The following is a 21,208-nucleotide window of genomic DNA, read 5'->3' as shown; positions in this document are numbered from 1 at the left end:
ATCCTGAAAGTTAACAATCCTCAGTCTCTCTCTGAATATCGCCCAATATGTCTTGTGGGCTTCCTACAAAAGGTTTTGTCAAAACTCTTTGCTTCAAGACTAAAGTAAGTGATCGGGAAGCTTGTTTCTATCGAGAAGTCAGCCTTTATCGTAGGAAGGAACATCTATGACGAAGCTTTAATGGTGAACAAAATAATAGACATGGCTAAAAGAGAGAAGAGAAAATGCTTAGCTTTGAAGATTGATTTCGAAAAAGCGTTTGACAGAGTTAGTTGGAGTTATTTAAGATACATTCTACGTAAAATGGGATTCGGAGACAAATGGCTCAAGTGGATGTTGGCTTGCGTTTTCACCAGCTCTGTGTCGGTTATGATTAATGGTGGCGTTACGACGGATTTCTCTATGGAAAAGGGGCTTAGACAGGGAAATCCCTTATCTCCCTTTCTCTTCGTTATGGCCACAGAGGGATTAACTAGAATGGTGAAAAGAGGAACGGAAATCGGTGATTATTCCAGGTTCTTTGTCAACGATGATGTTAAAGTAGATATCCCTCAGTTCGCTGATGACACAATCATTCTTGGAAATGGTGATAACAATATTCTTTGGTGTCTTAAAGCAATCTTCAGGGGCTTTGAGTTAATGTCTTGATTGCGTGTTAACTTCCACAAAAGCAACATTTATGGGATTAATATGAGCGATAGGAGCTTAACTTACGCCTCGTCTTTTCTGTCATGTAGTATCGAATGATTTCCCTGCAAATTCCTTGGCATTATGATAGGTGACAACCCAAGGAAAGCCTTAATGTGGAAAAACTCGATGAAGAAGCTGCATAACAAACTCACTTAGTGGAAAAGCAAACAACTCTCTATAGGTGGCCGCGTCGTGATGATTAACGCAGTGCTGAACTCAATGCCGGTCTATTCACTGTCTTTCTACAAAGCTCCTACTCAGATTTTAAAAGAGATCAGAAGAATCGAAAGCAACTTTCTTTGTAGGTGTACCACTAACAAACGCACGATACATTGGGTCAGCTGGGATAACGTATGCGGTCCCGAAATCAATGGAGGTCTTGGTATCAAAAACATCTCGCTGTTCAACAAATACCTTCTGATGAAATGGAAGCGGAGGATTTTAAGGGATTGAAAGGCTCTTTGGACTTGTTTACTCCGACATCAATACAGAAATCCAGACGCGAAAATGTTCTCTTGCACTAACAATTTTAACTCTTTTTCTACTAACATTTCTTGCAGGATTCTCAATGGAAGGTATACTTCCTTCTGGTACAGCCGCTGGTTGGGATCACAATTATTGAGGGATGCTTTCTAGGAAATTTTCTTCCTCGCTAGACAACCTCTTGGAATTGTGGCTGACATCATGGAGCGACAAGGAGCTGACTAGAGGAGGAAATTTTCATCCTCGCTAGACAACCTCTTTGAATTGTGGTTGAAATCATGGGGCGCGATTGGAGGTCGACAATCAACTTATCACGGATGAATTTTTCAACTTGGTTACTGTTGGTTATTCTTCTCAGTCTGGTATTGATGAGTTTTCTTGGGCTGCAACCTCCGACAGTATCTTCTCCGTGAAGTCCTGCTACAATCTTATCTCTAAGGCTGATTCTCTCTTCTTCCGGACCGCCAAAATCAAATCGGCGCTCGCTTTTTTATGGGACTTAAAGGCTCCTTCAAGAATTCTCATTTTTGGATGGCGTCTCATCATTAACAGACTGCCCACGCGGGATCAACTATCAAAGAGAGGAGTTATTCATTTGAACTCAGATAAGTGCTGTGTTTTTTGTTTTCCGAAGACGAATATGTATCCCATTTATTTAATTCCTGTTTCATCTCTTCCCGCATCTGGAAAGCCGTTGCGAACTGGATGAGCGATAAGGTTCCTCTGCTTTTAAATCTTCTCACTTACTCTCTTCTTCATTTGACTCTGTGAAGGCTCCCTTTCGCAACGTCGTGGGGCTGATATGACTAGCCACTTCTTGGAATTTATGGCTTTTCCGTAACGATATTCTATTTAGGGATAAGGTGTTTAGCTTTGAGGAATGTCTTAATTCTATCAAATTTTTATCTTGGAGGTAGTTATCGTTATGTAATGACAAAAACAATCGTTTTTTTCTAGAATGGTTCTCCTCCCCCTTGATTGTCTCTAGGGTGCGTCCATTTGTATTTGGGTTCGAGTATCCCTAATACTCGTTTAGTGAATTTTGTTGCCTATTAAAAAAATTCCTTTGTATTCGGGTTCGAGTATCTCTAATACTCGTTTAGTGAATTTTGTTGCCTATTAAAAAAATCGTTAAATGGAGAACTCACTTAGCTAAGGTATATAAATATTGTTGCGCAAATGTATACAATTGAATCCTTACTCTATGAACCTACATACTTTCAATACAAGAACCCTAATCACTTAATCCTTCATACATCATGTTGTATTAGTTGTATTAAAGGAACATGAATTCCATCAAAATCTATTAATTTCCATGGGCCTTGTGCATTTCAACTTATTATCCATGTTCTAATCAGAATTTACTTGACTTATCCTCTTATCTTTATTCTTAATGATTTCTATCGCATGACCGCCATTACAATGATTTATGATTTTTAGTTTAGAGTGGAAGCTCGTCATTTTAATACTTGAGAGTAAGAATCTATGTGTCTGTACTCTAGGATTAAATATAAATACTTAAAACCATTTAAGAATTCTTGTTAATACTTAACTTTGATTCTAAATTTGCTAATGAATAAGCAATTTTGTTAAGATTATAGGTTTTGTCACTAACAACTCAGTGAATAAATTCAATAACCCGTGTTAAATTAAAAATTGAAAGTTATCAGCAAATGAAACTCATCCCAAAACATCTTTTTCCATAAAGAACCTTATGAAGATGTTACTATATGTATTTTGTTCTTAGACTCCCTCAAACTCAGTAACAAAAGTATTCCATAATAGTAGTAATCATATACATGTTTTCGAAAATGACTCCCTTGATATCGTGTGAGAAGGCTAGTGATGTCGTCTAAGTTGTTAACTTGTACTCTAAGGAAGGACCGAAATGGTGGAGAGAACTCTTAATCATAGGGATGAGTAGTGAACGATCTTTCCGGTGGTAAGAGAGCAGTAAATCCAACCGAATGATTTGGAGAAGGACGAGTTTGGTTTGGCCAAGCCATGACATGAAGTTGAATCGTCGCATATTGATCTATTGCAGAAAAGAGAAGGTCCTTAATTTCAGCATGGTCGCAACAATTTACAAGACCATCAGAACAAACACTCGTAGGTATTGTGCTCTCGCCATCTAACCGAGAGATTACGAGAAGAAAACCATTTGCAGTTGCTTCTTCATGGAGCTCTCTTAACCCACCGCGATCTGCAGACGTGTCCTTCGTCACCGAATAGATGCAGACAAAGCCCTGCATAATGCATGTGTATTTCGTAAGCAACTTCTTATAAAAGCTTAGTTGTTTAGAAGTTACTAAAGAAGAATCCAATTATGTACCTCTTCCGTTCGTTTGATTTCCATTCCAAAGCGTGCTTCGTTTCGTTGAGGGATCAATTCTATCGCAATTTCGTTTAGTCCAGGAAGAAACCATAACCTTATACCATGAATTAGTTGAGTAGTATAATGGATTTGTTGGTTAGAAATGGTATTTTCCTGTGTTATACAATAAGGTTTAAACGCAATTTTGGTTCTTTGCTTCAACATTAACGCATGTATGTACTATAAGAAACTCCAAGAAAAAGTATACATACTACCTTAGGTGGTATCAGTTCGGTTTGGATATTGACAAAAACAAGAGGAACCCCTGAGGAAATTGCTGCACTAAACCAGGCCATGCACCTAGCCGTAACGGTATCGATGCAGTGCTCACTGACGAGTGGCATGAATAGAATGGAACTTACAACTGAGGAGTTTTGATGAGGCAGATAGGTTTTTACTTTCATCTTCCAATCATATTTCACCGCGTCTCTGCGGAATCCTTTTTCCTTCATATTCACTAATCGCCTTGTCATTTCTGCAAAAATTGAAAGAAAAAAAAAGCATGTCTTTAGAATGTTTAATTACCGGTGTAAAATTTTTTTATACTATCAGTTAATCACAATGGTTAGATTTATATACCTTGCAGTTCAATGCACTGATTTAATGTTAGATCGGCTAAATCTGCGATATGTCTACGATCTGTTATGGCTTGTATAGTGTACTTCCTTCTAAGAACAGAAACTTTCTGTTGAACAATACAGGTCTGAAGTTTCAGCAAACTATCACCTCTTCTAACCTTAATCCATATGAACTCGACGCAATTGTTGATCTTACCAAGCTGTGAACTGAACTCTGAACTAGTCTTTGGAGGCAAAAAGGATTCATCGGCAACATCGATATTTTCTGTTGAGAATCCTTCAATGATGTCTCCTGGTAATGGCATGCTCTCATCCCATTCATCCGTTATGTTTTGCTTCACTTGTTTTACACAAACAAGTGTTTGATCAGATGCTGCCATTTTTCTTCCTAGTATATGAAACTGGAAAGTGGATCCAAAGTTACGAGAGTAAGATCCTTCACAATGTTTGTATAATAGTATTCCTTAAGCCGTTTCAACAAGAAATTGGAAACTGGATCAAAATTAAATGTGTCTTTATGCTTTTAGCATGTTCTAATAAGACAAATACCAAGAGGCTAAGTTATGGCCGGCACAGAATTCTCCATACATCTAAATTTAGTATCATCAGTCACCATCACCAATCAATCTAAAGCAGTCCCTTCAAAAAAAGAGGAAAAAAAAAACTAAATGAATCTCTTTTGATGCTACTGATCTCTATCTATAACGGACCATATAAACCCTCATTCGTTAATAGAAGGTTTTCTCAATTTTGCGGATTGAGCTTTCTTTAGTGCTAAGTAATGATAAACAGCTTTGTAATCGTTAATCGGAAGTTTCTTCGGTTATAATTTTTTTTAATCTGATGGTTCTTCGATTAGAAAATTTAAGTTAATTTTCTTGATTCCTTGGCTCTGTTGTTCATTGTGCTTTGATATACTTCAAGAATGCTCACTTTCCTTTATTTAGTACACAAAACAATGCAAATGAAGTTAGTTTCTTGCAAGGATGCTCGATGAGACTAACTTTTTAAAATATTTCTCTCACTTACATGTTTTGGATGCAAATGCTTTATCCTTAACAAGGGAAAAGATAACTTTGAAAAAAATGATGCAAAAGTTAATGAAGACATATTCATAGGATATTCCACTTTGAACAAAGATTATAGAGTATTTAACATAATAACCATAACAACAAAAGAATTAGTTCACGTTACTTTTAATGAAACTAACCTTAAACCAATAGCAATAGAAGTGATTGATTATGCAAGTATCGCAAAAAAGACAAATCTAGAAGATAATTATCTAGAAGCAGAACAAGATCAAAGTCATAACAAGGTCTATGGTACTCGTAAGGGAGCAGATTGTGACTTAGTTTGGTACATTGATTCTGATTTTGGTAGGTATAGATCGGATAGAAAAATTATCAGTGGCACATGTCACTTACTTGGTAACTTGCTTGTCTATTGGGATAGAAAGAAACAAACAAGTTTCGTGCTATCCATAACTAAGGTAGAATATGTTGCTGCGAGTAGTTGTTACTCTTAGATTATTTGGATGAAACAATAACTCAGTGATTACGATATTAATCTTGGAGTTGTCCTGATAAGATACGATAACACTAGCGCCATAAACTTTACTAAAAACCCGATTCTTCACTATTGGCCTAAACACATTGACGGTTAGGTAACACTTTATTAGACATCTTATTGAAAAAGGGAATTTCATACTTGAGTTTGTGACCTCATCTAACCAACTCGCATATATTTTTACAACATCTCTTCCTAAAGAAAGTTTCTTTTTCATTACACTTGAACTATCATAAATAAATAATTCTTGGATTAGTATATATGTTGATGTTCATTTTCTTCTTCTTATTCTTCCCTTAATTTATACGATGTTTTATGATCTATATGATATGTTTGTTTCTCGACTTTTTTATTACGACAAAGGGATAAAAGTATACTCTCAAAGATAGTAGAGTATACTCTCTACTCATGTGAGGGGGGAGTTTAACCACTATAAAATTTATCTATCTATTTTTTACCACCTTCCTGAGAGGTGCATTGTCATCATCAAAATGGAGGAGAAAGTGGATCTACGTGCTTGTAGGTATGAAACTCATGATCCTACTGACAATCTTCCTAGTGTTTTGATGACGACAACACTAATGATTGATGAAGTCGGTGGTAATATATTACCAAATCATTATGATGGTGATTGACTTGAATACATCTTAAGCCTCATCAAGTAGGAAACTCATGGTTCCATTGAAGTTCTTATATATCGATGTATCTGGAAATGGAACTTGAACGCATTATAGTTGTAAAAGAGAGGAAGTGTGAAAAATCGTCTAACCGTGTCTGTTTAGGTTACCAGAATATTGTGAAAGTGGGAGAGTAACTCCTAAGATAATAAGACAACTCACACACATAAAATATTTTTTAAAACCTCCTTTTACCTAACAAAACATCTAAAAATATTTTTAAGCCTTAGCCAATTGATTAGGAGACTGTCAGGTCTGTTAGAAGAAATTTTTGAACTACTTAATCAATTAGATCCTAAGGCTCATCGATTAGTTGAAGCAAAATTGATTATGACAATGTCTTGATGATTGGTAAAGACTCATTATCCAAACATTTCAAATTGGATACAAATAATCGATTATTTGTGTACCTAATCGATTAGACTTAGAATCTAATCGATTATGTGAGTTAATTGGCCCGTAGATTGTTTATTTTGTGAGCTAGTTCCTCTCCTATATAAAGGAGGCACATCCTCTCTTCATTTCACACAAGAATTTGGGATTTATCTAATTCTTCTCAATTTACCTCTCTTCTTTCTAATTTTTTTCATCAAAGTTGTCTTAGTGCCTTGTGAGTGAAAAATACTTGTGAGAAAAGAGTTGTACTGTTCTCATGTCACTGTTGTTATTTTTAAGAGTGTGATTCTCTTGAAGAATTGAGTATCGTTGTTGAGATAAACCGATTGAAAATCTTTGTTTGGTTATAGAACTTAGCATGGAAAAATTATGTTTGGTTTATTGAGATCATTCTGTAAAATCTTTACTTAGTTGGTGAGTTCATCTCGTGGAAAAACTCACTTTTGATTGGGGATAAGGAAGTGTAAAATCTCGTGATTCGCTTGTATCAAAGGTTCGTGGGGATAATTTGTAAAATCTCACTCACCTTTTGTGCATGGAGTGACCTATCCAACAACGCAATGCGCAACAAATCTTTTAGGTACGAGCCTGCTTAAGCCCTAACTTCTCTTGGAAGATGTAGTTCGACCTCAAGCCTCTTTCGAAAATTCAACACTTCAATTTGTCATTGTGTCTCACGACCACTACCACTTTAGTAAAGCGGTCAATGTACATGCGTAAGGTTTACTTTTTTCCTTAAGTTATCCCACCAAATACAATCATTGTTGTGGGTTGTCTCTTCCGAACGGTGAAATGGACGGTAAAAACTTCGCACAAATCCTTCTAATAGTCCATGCTCCCATCGAGGAGGACTTTAAAACAAGCTATTATTAATTCAATCAAAATTAATTTAAAGAGTTTGCACTTTACAATTTTGTGGGCTTTTCAATCGGCTGCCCACATTGGAATATTTCTAATTCATGTTATTTTTTCTAAAATTTTAAACTCCTATTGACTAAAATATTATCATTTATGATGCTTTTTACTTCATTGTTGGTCTAATTCAAAATATTAAAAAAAAAGACGCAATTCTAAAATTTAAACATTTTGAAATTTTTGGAGAACTTCTTATAAACTAAAAGAGTGGCAAAAGAAATATTCATTTGTTTGTTTATACTTAAGGTTATGTTTGGATTGATGGAAGGGAGTAAAATAAAATGGAACGAATGGTATAAACTTATATTTCATTGTTTGGATTGATTAAAAATGGTGTTTGGATTGATTAAAAATGGATGGAATGGAGCGGAACCGGATGTAATGCATTCCATCCATTGCATCACTTTCCATCATTTTTTATACTCTCCCATTTGGGCGGAATCACAAAATCTCTCTATTCCATCATGAAATACCCTAACATTAAAATGCAATTTTTATTCTATTTCACTCCAACTCCAGTCAATTCTGCTCAGTTAAATTTATGGTTTGTTTGGTAAAAATAGCGGTTGACTGATAAGCTAGCTGATAGCTTATAGTTTATGACTGATGGCTGATGACTGATGGCTTATAGCTTATAGCGGATGGTTTAGACTGATAGCTTATAAGCTAATTGAAGTGTTTGGTAAAATTAAAGGTTCAGTTAACTTATAAATGTAAAATGACATAAAAGATATTTAATATATAATTATTTTATTTTAAATTAAAATAAATTATAAAGGTTAAAAATGGATTATAATTAAAATAATAAGGATAAAAAAGGAAGAAAAAATAATAAGGATAAAAAAGGAAGAAAAAATAATAAGCTATAAGACATAAGCTAAAACGCTATTTGAAATAGCGTCTGGAAAATAAGCTATAAGCTAGTAAAATAAGCTATAAGCTCGTGATAAAAAGACCGTTACCAAACAGATCTAAATTATCATATGAGCTTATAAGACATAAGACATAAGTTATAAGCTCGAAAACATGTCTTACCAACAGAGCCTTACTCTATGCAAAGATAGCCTAAATGTCATTTTTCTTCCCAAACATTAGGATTATAATACAAAGTAAAAGTGGACTTGCCTCACCCCAGCTTACTCTATGCAAACATAGCCTAGGCTCTGTTTGGTAAGACATGTTTTCGAGCTTATAACTTATGTCTTATGTCTTATAAGCTCATATGATAATTTAGACCTGTTTGGTAACAGTCTTTTTATCACGAGCTTATAACTTATTTTACTAGCTTATAGCTTATTTTTCAGACGCTATTTTAAATAGCGTTTTAGCTTATGTCTTATAGCTTATTATTTTTTCTCCTTTTTTTATCCTTATTATTTTAATTAATATCCATTTTTAACCCTTATAACTTATTTTAATTTAAAATAAAATAATTATATATTAAATATTTTTTATGTCATTTTACATTTATAAGTTAATTGAACCGTTAATTTTACCAAGCTATCAGCTAGCTTATCAATCAATCGCTATTTCTTCCCAAACATTAGGATTATAATACAAAGTAAAAGTGGACTTGCCTCACCCCAATTCCCACCGGTGAGTTGGCTTCCGATAAGCTGACCAGGAAGTCTAAATTCAATGAATAAAACCAAGGGTTAATATCAATCCAAAACATAATAAAGTGAAATAAAAAAGAGAAGAAAATGAAAGCATTCACAACACCATCATCACTATTAGCATTGAAATCTATCAACTTCACCCACACTCGAACTCGAATCTCCAATCCCTTTCTCTCCAACACTCTCCCCTTTCTCCCTCCCAATCTCAACCGCAAAATCCACTCTTCCTCTCCAATCATGGCTTCTTCTATACCACCATCCATCAATTCCGAACTAGCACGTTCCCCACCCGCAATTCCCATGCCCACTCCCCCTCTCACCAAATTCAACATTGGTCTCTGTCAACTCTCAGTAACCTCCGATAAAAACCGAAACATCGCTCACGCAAGGACTGCTATCCAAGACGCTGCTGCAAAGGGGGCGAAACTTGTTCTCTTACCTGTAAGCTGCTTGTTTCAGTGATCCTGATTTTGAATTTTGATTGTTTTGAATTTAATTGGTGTTTGGAATTGGGGATTTGTTAGGAGATTTGGAATAGTCCTTATGCGAATGAGAGTTTTCCTGTTTATGCTGAGGATATTGATGCGGGTGGTGATGCTTCTCCTTCTACTGCTATGTTGTCTGAACTTGCGCGGTTGCTGAAAATTACTATTGTTGGTGGTTCTATTCCTGAACGTTCGGGAGATCGCGTGTATAATACTTGCTGCGTTTTTGGGACTGATGGGAAACTCTTGGCCAAGCACCGGAAGGTAGTGTTTGTGGTTTGGTTTGTCTTTCATGGAAATCAAAGTGCAGAAGAAAATTTTGTTGGTCTTCTGTTTGCCTAAATAATTCATTAGCTAAATGTCAAGTTTAGGGGTGACAAACCTGTTTAGGCCCGCCTCGCAAAAACTTGAAAAAAAAGAAGGTCGTAGTTGAGGGTACGGACTTAAAACCTTACGCGCCTAGAAAAAATGAGGGTGGGTGGGGCAGGCATACAGGCCTTGCATCCCAAAAAACAGAACGGTGCATCCCTAAAAACAGAACGGGGTGAGGCGGCCATATTAGTGGGTGCGAGCCTAAAATCTTGGTCTGCCCCTCGAAAAAATATGGGTAAAATGGGCAATGTCCGATGGGAGCGGGTCCGTTTCACATATATTTTGGTTTTTAAATATGTGAGGCAATGTCACAGTACTATGTGAATGTATCCAAATTACAAACACATAAATGTATCTTTTGTTTGTAAATTGGGTCTTCAAATGTGTATTTCATTAGTTAGTCTGGTCCTCAAGTGTGTCTTTTGTTAGTCTATTTGTTCCATAAAATTAATGACACCTTAATAAGTTTTTGTAATTTGGATACTTTCAAGGACGTGATATCGCCTTACACATTGTGTGTTTGGATTGGTGGTGTAGGGTTGCATGGAGTGGAATGGAATAGGATAGTTAGTTTGAAAAACAAAAACTGATTTATATCATTCCGCATACTCCACTCTATTCCATCTTATACCAACAATCCATACATAGCTTAAACCAACAACCCAAAGAGATCAAATTGACTGTTGCTTGATTGTTTTAGCTTATATGCTAGCTTCTTATTAGTAAAGTTTAAATTTCATCATACCCGGACAAAATTTGGATTGTGAGTCATAATTGAATCAGTATTAGTATTTTCTTCTTTATTATGTAATTTCTGATGTGTGGGTGGTTTCACTACAGATACATCTTTTTGATATTGACATCCCTGGGAAGATTACCTTTATTGAATCATTGACTCTCACTGCCGGGGAGACTCCAACAATCGTTGATACAGGTCTAACATGTTTTTTCAACACAAAGTTAGCCATATATTACCCAGTTCTACATGTTTCTGTATAGATGCACTCTTTTGTTGTGTCACGGTGTTTGAAATCATGTAAAAAATGAGTAATGTATATTCAAACTACCGAAAATGATACTCATATTGAATGGCTGCATAACAATGAAGAAATGAAAACAAAAGCTGTTATCATTATCCTTGTACTGTTAGATTAACCTCTAGATCATAATGTTTAGCTTCTTACACTCTTCCATAGGTCATGTTATTCCGGATGATATTACCTTAAGTGCAGTTAGTAATTGAATATCTCTATGAGGAACAATTTTGTTGAAAACTATGTCTGTTTGTTGATTTTGATGATTATGTTCACTTATTTGGACTTTGTTTTATGTAGTTTTGGGAAGGAACATTTATGAAGAACTGTGTTTGTAGGAGAGAACATATTTTCTGACTAGCATGTGCCACAAGTGTGGTCTAATCTTTATTTCTTTATGACTATTGTTTTTTCTTGCAATGAATTTTTTCCATGTTTTAGTGAACTAATTGTAATGATGGGATGATTTCTACAGAGGTTGGACGCATTGGCATAGGCATTTGTTATGACATTAGGTTTCCAGAACTAGCAATGATATATGCAGCAAGAGGTACATATTTTCCATTAATATTGCTCAGATACAATTAATTGTGTTCTGTGTGTAGTTGGTTGAGAGTGATTTGAGTTTTGCAAGGTATTTCATTCATGCCTCCAAAGTTCTTTTACCATGATGGAGTAACAATATTTTTACCTTTGGGATGAACTTAGTTCAGATACTTCAGTGTAGTTCTGATATTAGGGTTATACTAAAAGAAACTTAAAATTATTCTTCGGTATTAGGATATTGATTTCCTTTAATATGTAATCTGTCAATTATGCATATAATCTGTATAAGCTGTGAAGCCTGGAAACTTTGCTTGAGATTAACTCTCTAGTTGAATTGATTCTTTTTCAAACTTGCATTGCATCATTCTTATTATTTTTGTTGTTCTTTAGCTTTGGAGATAAGACTTGGTTATTGTTGTTGTTGTTGTTGTTGTTGTTTAGCTTTGGAGTTACAGTATTCAGCTTTTAACTTCAGGTGCACACTTGCTCTGCTATCCTGGGGCTTTTAACATGACAACTGGACCATTGCATTGGGAGTTATTGCAGAGATCAAGGTAACAAATACAACGTAATGGACATTTGAGAACCTGAAGCCAATATTATACTGAATTCTTTGAATTTTATATCCTTATATTATATGGTTGCTTTCAAAAAATAAAACGAAAAATGGTTTCCAAAATGCTGTTTGTTCCTTAATAATGTACATGTGATTGGAATATAAAAACTGTATCTAGTTTTAAGGTTTTCACGGTGTAAACTACGTAAGTGAAGTTCTTGGGAAAATGGAAATAATAAATTGAAATGCCACAACAACTAGAACAACCGGTGCTGGTAGAGCATAGTGTCATATTTCCATAGTTATATCAATCAAATTAGACTGATAGTTCACTGAACCATATCAATAATTTGCGATAGGAATTCAGGACAAATATGACCTTTGTAGTAGGAACAGTAAGAAGCTTATGATCATACTTAACAGTCAAGACTATATACTGGTGTCACTTTTCTCTTTGTTTTGCTCCCACTTATTGATCTTGACTCCTCCTTATCTTTAGCAGTAGAAACTTGTGATTTTGTGTTTGAAGATATTGATTAAACAAAAATGACTGATCTATATTCCAATTCTAATGCGTGTTTTGCTTCTTCACATGCAGGGCTACAGATAATCAGGTAATGACCCTTGATTTTTGAAACTTCTGTGTACTTTTTCTGCACACATATTTCTCGTTAAAGTATAACAACAACAACAACCAAGCCTTATCCCACTAAGTGGGGTTGAAGTATATCAACTCGAAATATCATCTAATGTTATTTTTTTTATATAATTTGTGAAGTTCATGATCTGTGAGCCAAATAAATGATCTTTAAAAAAGTAGTTTCAAATTGGGGAGTTATTTACCCTGAATAAGAAATCAAGAAAAGAAACTATCAAACCTAAAACCCCTTGGGAGTTTGGCATGAATGTGTTATAAATTTTAGAAAGCAGACACTATTCTACTTGTTTTCTGAATATTCCGTTCAAACTGATGTATTTATAGATGAGCCATATATGTTGGAGAGACTGCATGGCTCCCACACATCTCAAAGAGAAAATAGTAGTAGAATTGGGATTGAGAAAAATTATTTCCCATGATATTTTACAGTTGAATTGTTGGGATTGGTGAAGTTGATAGTGTGATTAAAGCAGGCTTGTGGTTAAGGGGTCTCTCTCCATATTATTACCATAGTTTATTGTAATTGCAAAGTTTTATGCTCTGAGAAGACAACTGAATGCTTACGGAAATTCATTTCCTACAGCTATATGTGGCAACCTGTTCACCTGCTCGGGATAATGGACCTGGTTACGTGGCTTGGGGTCACTCCACTCTTGTTGGTCCAGTAAGTATTCTCTTTATGTCTTGTTTTCCTTTGGTAGAGCCAGTTAAATGTACTTACTGATTATGCAAGTTGATATTGTATGTTCTATAAGAGTCAGTAAGTCACTCCAACTAACTGTGAAACATATCAATGTGGAAGTTTGGAGAAGTTCTGGCTACTACAGAGCACGAGGAGGCAATCATTATAGCAGAAATTGATTATTCAATATTGGAGCAGAGAAGGTTTACTTCAAACTATAATATCTTGCTCGTGTTTAACATGTGGTTGCCAGCGATATATCAGTTAATCATTTATAATATTGTTGTGATTTGATTTCTCAGGACAAACCTCCCTGTGACTAAGCAACGCAGGGGTGATCTTTACCAGTTGGTAGATTTGCAGAGGCTGAATTTCCACTGAATCAAACGGCCCTTCTAAAATTGGGACATCTGCATAATTACATTACCTTGTAAGAAGCATGATCATGCCATCTTTTGTGGTTGTTAAATGCTGTATTATTGATGATATGAAACCCAAACTCCGGACTGCCGAAATAAATAAAGGAATTTGTGCTTTCAATAATTATTTTTTTGTTGTTGGTTGTGATCGTGGTTACTAGCATTTGTCAAATAGGAAGTTAGACATTGCTTGGCCTGTGAGGTAATAAATGAACTTGGATGTATGTGCACAAGCAGGGTATTTGTGGTGTCTGTACATGTCTGTGCGCGAGCACACTTTTAATGTGAAAATAGTAAAGCTACAATTTGTAGCATTGAGATAAACGTAAGTTTCTTGGCATTTTGATGTGGTTCCAAACTGCACAAGAACAAAAACAAAGTACAGAAAGAGAATATTGATGTGGTTCCAAACACAGAAATGCACAAGGACAAAAACAAAGCACAGAGAAAGAGAATAAATGGAAAAAGTAGTTGGATCTTCAAGATTTGATTCCACTAGCCTTGTATCTTCAACGATGAATGATAATTTGAATATTTGGAGTATCCTAGAAAGAATTGTCAAAAAAAATTTATACTTTCGATTATGAATCACGTATCCATACTCTTTAATTAAGTGATGTAATCCAACGCTGAGTAATGATGATTCTTACTTCTAAGAGCAATTACGTTTGGTTCAAATAAGTTTGGTATTAGATGTGAATTTAACTTAGACAATTTCTTTCTCCTATGGGAAGAACCCCTACCGAAAATTCCGAAATAGCCATGTTTCGGAGATGCATCTCCGAAGTTTTTATTTTCAAATTTTTCCAGAATTCGGAGATGCATTTCCGAAAATCATAAATGCGGGGTATTTTTTGAGATGCATCTCCGAAAACACCATTTTTCACATTTTTTGGTGTTTTCGGATATGCATCTCCGAAATATGCAGAAATTGTCTTCTTTTTTTTTCTTTCTAAACAATGTATAGTCTCGTATTTTAAATTAAACGACAACGCTTGCAGTAAACAGTGCTTGCTATAAACAAAATATAACACGCATATTGGAATAAAATATTAATATTATATATACAACAAATAGTGTACGTAAATGTCAAGAAATACAATCCGAATACAATAAAGTCAACGAAAAATAAACCGGAACCGCTACTGAGTATGCCTAACCATAACTCTCTGGGACCTCCTCTGCCTCGTATATGCCGTCGCACCGCCCGCATCACCGACCATCCTCTCCACAATGGCAACTGCCTCTGGACCGTCGTGCGCGATAATACTTCGGTCTAATGCGTCCCGCTCAAGCATCTCTATTCACTGGCATATCGGCAGGACATCAGTGGCATGGTCATCCTCGGCCTGCTGGTTCTCCAAGATCTCCCCGTGTGCTGGCTTAGGAGCTCCGAGTGCGTCAGGTGTTAGCAGAGGATGTGACACCCGATAAAACCATGTCACATACCCATCCACACAATGCCACTCTTGGGTGGCCTGCATACGCCGATACTCCTCAAGGACCAAAAGATTTGCCCAGTCCTCAAATATAACAGTGAGCTCCACTCGGATAACTGTGTCGGGAGCAGCCTCAAACAGTGACCTCGGTATCAGCTGCACACGTCCAAACTGCCTCATGCACCACTCAGGCAGATACCTCACCATGGTGTTGGCCCCGCATGCCAACCAACCAGAGTATAACGCAATGCGGTCGAACGGGACAACAACACGGTAGTCGGTGAACGACGTCCAACGGATGTCATCATGAGTTGTGCGGCCGAGGTACACGCGATATGGTAGCACTGCGTTGTTCCCCCTTTGGAGAATGTATCGGGTGGCCTTAGGCAAGGCGTCAGTGTACGTAGGATCAATGGCGAAGCCGTGGACGCGGGGGAAGTAGGAGATGATCCATCCTTGAGATACAAATACGATAAATGTTAAAAATAAATATGAACCATTAATAAATGTGAAATAATTAAAAGGAAACGTACCGTCAAGAGTGTGGAAGATTCAGTCAACTACCTGTTCCTCCAGTTGGAGGCTTCATTCAGCTTCTGGTATAGGTATACCTGAATAGCTGACCCCCAGTTCCACAAGTGAATGGTAGTCAGGTCCATGAAGTAGCAAAGATATGTCACGTCGATGTAGGTTGCACTCTTGCCCACAAAGAGTTTAGTGCCTACCAAGAACATGAACCAGCACGGTGATACTCTATAAAAAGCTTATCCCCCTTTTGCTCGGACTTGGCCGCCGCCACCAGGTGGTTCTCATACAGCTCTCTCAAGCTTGAGAACCAAACATGGGCCCCACTCATCGCCCGACACTCATAGTCAGCCATGTATGGGTCCATACTCAGATAGTCGACCATCCACTCAATCATCTCGACCCTCTGTATCTGGGAATGGTGCAACAGCCTCCCTATGATCGGCAGGTGGAGCAGACACTGAACATCGTGCAAGGTGATCGTCAACTCTCCAACAAGTAAGTGGAAAGAAGACGTCTCCTTGTGCCACCGCTCCATGAAAGCCCCCTGCATGCTGGCTGATAGTGGTATACCCGATCATGCACAACCCGCCGAGCCCGAAAGCACTTACCACATCATTAAACCATTGGGCCTATAGTTTAAACAGATCAAAAATCTTCCGCGCGTGGTTAACAGATTTTATCGTCGGTCTTTCCTGTTACAACAAATGTGGAATAAAAAGCTAAATAAAAAACGGTTAAATTATAAAGTTGGTTAAATTAAAAAATACCTCTCCCTTCCAGACACTTTGAGCGACATGGTCGTGGTAGGAAATCAGCGCGGAAGTGACCCTAGGACCTCCTGGGAAGCCCTCCTCCTCCTCCCCGTACGGAGGGTCAGCATCAAGTATCTCCTCATCCTCCTGGTATCTTACCTCCACCTCATCCTCTCGTACCTCCTCCTGACGGGAAGAAGACACCCGAGCCAGCCGACTCCTTGATCCAGATGAGGAACCAACCTCATCCATCTGGACGGGTACTCGTACTCTACCCCATCCCTGTGTCGATGTCAACTATGTCGCCCGCTCGCGTCTAGCCGACGCTGTCTGGGTCTCTCTGCCCTGTCTAAGTCATGCGGGGTTGCCTGCAATTTTCCTGAAAAATTGAAATCCATAAGAATGCGAAACACGCAATCAAGAAAATAAAAAAAAACATTTATGGGTTAATTTCGGAAGTACATTTCTGAAACTGGTCAAGGAGGTGTTTTCGGAAATGCACTTCCGAAACCCCCCTGCGAACTCCATTTTTGCAGAACCTCCACACCTTGCCCTAAATGCTCCAAAATGAATATTTTCCTTTCTAAGTATATCCAGTGACATATAATAACTTCAATGTAATACATTATACTAATTTCTAACACCCTAATATCAATTTCAATCATACATTTCAAGTTTTAAAAACTTACAAATTTGAAGTGATGTTGGTGTTGCTTTGGAAGTGGTCTTTGAATGTTGAAGAGCAATTTAATATTCTTTGAAGTAGCCTTTGTAACACCCAGAAATTCGATTATTCGCTTAATTTAGACGTTTGGAGTGTATGGAATTTTTCGCGTTTTGGGACGATTTAGTCGGTATTAGTTAGGGATAGCGGATCGATAATTAATCGAGATTTTTAATATTTTTGGTATTAGAAATATTATTAGAGTGTCAGGTATTATTTTGAGAATTTCTGAATAAATTAAGTTAGACCATAAAATAAGAGTTAGCAAGTAAATTGAGAGTTTTAATTAAACAAGTGAGTTGAGATTATGTGTGATATTGGCAATAGAGGGGTATTAGTTGGTAAAACCCAAACTTGAGTTTAGAAGCCCATTTAGTTTATTAGGTTTGTTAGAGTGGTGGTAGTAGTTACAAAACAAAACCTGAGAGAACCAAATACCAACAATACGTAGCAGAGAGGAAAAGAATTTTGGGATCAAGGGTTTTGGTGCTAGCAGCTTAGGATTCAATTTTGGCAGTCACGATTCCGATCGAATTTTCGAGCTCCGTTCAATCCCAAGGTAAGGGTGGGGTTCGAATCTTATAACCAGGATCATGATGGTTAGTATATAGGATTGAGATTATATGATTTGTCTTATTGTGTTGATTTCTGTGGTATTTGATTTTGATAAGTTCATAACTGATAATTGTGAAAACTGTGTTAAGTGAAAAGTATGTATATTGCCGTTGTTGATGCTGTGTTGAGTTGGGATTTAATAGTAGAGAAAGGTAGGACTGTGTTGAATTGTGATGTCGTGATAGCCTTGTGTTGAAATTGTTGAAACAGAGAATGAACGAAAAAGAAAAGAAAAAAAGTATTTATGGGGCGGGGCCCCCTTAGAGAAGGGATGGGCGCCCCACCCCACTCTCTTCCTCTCCACGTGTGTTGTGTGCAGCTTTGCAAATATATATATATATATATATATATATATATATATATATATATATATATATATATATATATATATATATGAAGGGTGGGCACCCCCACCTTTGTTTTGTTTTACTGTGAATGTTTCTTAGCCAGATAAATTGACATATGTAATTATATGACTAGTTCTCTAGAGAAATAAATTAAGTATACTTATAATTAATTATAGTTAATTAGTACAATTGAACTACAAGCCTAAGATAATTAGCAGAATTAAGAATAATTATGATCAGAGTTATTTTAGCAGAAAATAGCATTTATAATAGATTGGAGCAAAAGCTTAGCAGATTAATTTGTGTAGCAGAAATATGAATTTAGCATAGCAATGATGAAGTTGAATCAATAGGAATTAATTAGCAGGAAGTTTAGACGATATCAATAGTAGCAGGTAATGTTAGTAACAATATCAATTTAGCCGAAATAAGCAATATAATTAGTTGTGCGGAATCAAATAAAATTTGACGGAGTATCTAAAATAAATTAGTAGATAATCGTGGTTGGCTGATTTTGTTGAAATATGCTGAGTATGTTGATTTGCAGGTACAGCCGTATGCGTTGAATTGTCCTGATCCCTGGGGCATGTTTACGTTGTTGTTTAAGTTGCGGTGTAAGTTGTGGTTTAAGTAGTTATTTATGTTGTTGTTATTCTGATTTTGTTGTGATATTATTGATTTGATGTCGTTCATGTTGTCGCATAACATTGCATTGATTAAGTTGGCCATGATGGCATTGATTAAGTTGGCCTTGATGGCACCCTGTTCAAGTTGTTGAAATGCCTCGATAACCTGGCATATGATTAAGTTGGGAGTTGTACTCCGATGGATCCACATGCATTTGCATAGTCGAGTTTCATGTTGAGTTGCATTTTGACGTCGTTGTTATTACTATGTTGCTTGGTTGATTGTTGTATTGTGGTTGTTTCTGAATGTGGTGAATATTGTATGATTCTACATTCTAATATATCAATTATCATGCTTTTGCTTATACTTTTCGATATCTCACCCTTTCTTTGTTTGTTCGTCGTTGCCTTTATATTGGTAACGTGCAGGTAGCGGGGAGTAAAGATTTAGTAGCTTAATTGTGTCGTCGCTCTGATACGTAGCACTCGGGAGGAAACGAACGCTTATTTTTTAATTATGTTGTTATTTCCTTTAAAGTTGAACTCAAGTTGTTATCTCGAGAATTGTTTTGATTTAAGTTGTCTATTTAAAAAAAAAAAAGATGCTATGATATTCGGAGTTTATGTTGATACTTGAATTACGTTGAATAATCCGCTGCGAGTAATTTAATTAAAAATTGATTTGAGTTTGAGGCTATACAGGTTGTGATTTATAATATGATTTAATGTGTGCTATGTATCATTCTTGCAAATGTGCAAATGACAGGTTTTGTGTTAAGTGGAATTGTAATATCCCAAAGTGGTTGAGAATTTGAAATTTACTCTGATTTTATTATATAAACGTTGGGTAGATTTTAGGGTGTTACAACCTTTGTTGGGTGCTTTTGCAAATGCTTGAGAAATGTGGAAGGTTTGAAGTTTAGGGTAAAATGGAAATGGGGGGGGGGGGGGGGGGGAGACTGTTTTGTTTAAACAGCAAAACGCACAATATTTCAGAAATGCATCTCCGAAATGTTGTTTTCGGATAAGTATTTCCGAAATAATTTTTTTAAGTAAAAAAAAGATTTTTTCGGAGAAGCACTTCCAAAATCACTCTTTTTTTAACTTCGGAGATGGATTCCCGAAATATAGAGGCATTTTAGGATTTTCGCCGTGGGTGACCAAGAACGACGGGGTCTATAAAGAAATTGTCTTTAACTTATATATACTATTACTGACAAAATCAAAGTCACGCCCTTAACTTTCAATTCTTATATAAGTTTTTGTCACGCCCTTATCAACAACCCAATTTATATAAGTTAAATTCACATCTCTCCAAATCAACAACCCAATTTATCAATTTATCACTAAACTTTATACCATTTCAAAACTTTAACCAAATTATGTTTGAGTAAATAGACTACTTCGTCTTTGAACTTGTGACTATGGGTCAACTTTGTTCTTAAAATTTTCAATATAGGCAAACTGTCTTTCAATTTGTTCTACATCTATTAAATAAGTCCCTCCGTCAAATTCGACCTCAGGCAGGATGATGTGTAAATTCTAAATTAAATACTAACGTGTTTATCTATGTCACTTTCCACATATGCAGGGCCAGGGACCAATCTGATAGTGAAATTTAATTGCAAAAAAAATTATTTCAAATTCAAGCATAATCGGTCACCATACGTCACTCCTGAAGGGAGGAGTGACATGACATTGGAGCACTAGCGCGTAGTCGAAAGAGCAACCCATTCTCAATATGGATCCTTAAGAACATGATTTTTAAATCTCTTGTATAGCCCCAAAAGTAAGAGAGTTATCACCGGGGGATCTGGATGAACACGTCGAACATATAGATAATTGGTTGGACAATTATCATGCTCTAGGAGCCATGAAATGCAAATTGTTTGTGTTGACCCTCGCGGGAGCCACAATAATATGGTTCAAGGCTCTCTCATACTGAAGCATAAGTTCTTGGAAAGAGATGTATGACTCTTTCACTACTCAATTCACAATGCAAAAGAGAAAACCCACAACCATTGGAGTCCTCAATGGAATCCAACAAAAAAAGAAAGAGACCCTTTAGAATATATCAAAGATTAACAAAGATAGCTATAGAATTAGGGGGTCGAATGACGACTTGAA

The 21,208-nt window shown here is 36.4% G+C and overlaps 4 protein-coding genes across 4 annotated transcripts; 2 read left to right on the top strand and 2 right to left on the bottom strand.

Annotated features, from left to right (window-relative positions):
* The first annotated feature begins 201 nt into the window (after nucleotides 1-201).
* Nucleotides 202-1,312, top strand: LOC131657744 (secreted RxLR effector protein 78-like). Its single transcript, XM_058927109.1, has 2 exons — nucleotides 202-586; nucleotides 1,251-1,312. The coding sequence occupies exons 1-2, from the start codon at nucleotides 202-204 to the stop codon at nucleotides 1,310-1,312; spliced, it is 447 nt and encodes a 148-aa protein (XP_058783092.1).
* Nucleotides 1,313-3,077: 1,765 nt separating this feature from the next.
* LOC131657743 (uncharacterized) lies at nucleotides 3,078-4,505 on the bottom strand. The gene is made up of 4 exons (XM_058927108.1): nucleotides 4,127-4,505; nucleotides 3,763-4,022; nucleotides 3,506-3,661; nucleotides 3,078-3,419 (listed from the first exon to the last, which is right to left on the bottom strand). The coding sequence occupies exons 1-4, from the start codon at nucleotides 4,503-4,505 to the stop codon at nucleotides 3,078-3,080; spliced, it is 1,137 nt and encodes a 378-aa protein (XP_058783091.1).
* Nucleotides 4,506-9,347: 4,842 nt separating this feature from the next.
* Nucleotides 9,348-14,174, top strand: LOC131660730 (omega-amidase, chloroplastic-like). The gene is made up of 9 exons (XM_058930031.1): nucleotides 9,348-9,739; nucleotides 9,823-10,047; nucleotides 10,996-11,089; nucleotides 11,665-11,739; nucleotides 12,211-12,289; nucleotides 12,890-12,905; nucleotides 13,533-13,613; nucleotides 13,752-13,834; nucleotides 13,934-14,174. Exons 1-9 carry the CDS (start codon nucleotides 9,383-9,385, stop codon nucleotides 14,010-14,012), a joined length of 1,089 nt encoding a protein of 362 aa, XP_058786014.1. The 5' UTR covers nucleotides 9,348-9,382; the 3' UTR covers nucleotides 14,013-14,174.
* A 1,180-nt stretch (nucleotides 14,175-15,354) lies between these two features.
* On the bottom strand, nucleotides 15,355-17,021 carry LOC131657742 (uncharacterized). The gene is made up of 2 exons (XM_058927107.1): nucleotides 16,853-17,021; nucleotides 15,355-15,944 (listed from the first exon to the last, which is right to left on the bottom strand). Exons 1-2 carry the CDS (start codon nucleotides 17,019-17,021, stop codon nucleotides 15,355-15,357), a joined length of 759 nt encoding a protein of 252 aa, XP_058783090.1.
* Nucleotides 17,022-21,208: the final 4,187 nt, after the last annotated feature.

The sequence above is a fragment of the Vicia villosa genome, linkage group LG3 (genome assembly GCF_029867415.1).
Source record: "Vicia villosa cultivar HV-30 ecotype Madison, WI linkage group LG3, Vvil1.0, whole genome shotgun sequence".
NCBI classification, from domain to species: Eukaryota; Viridiplantae; Streptophyta; class Magnoliopsida; order Fabales; family Fabaceae; genus Vicia; species Vicia villosa.
Note: the sequence above shows the minus strand (reverse complement) of the source record. Positions and strands in the feature narration are given on the sequence as shown.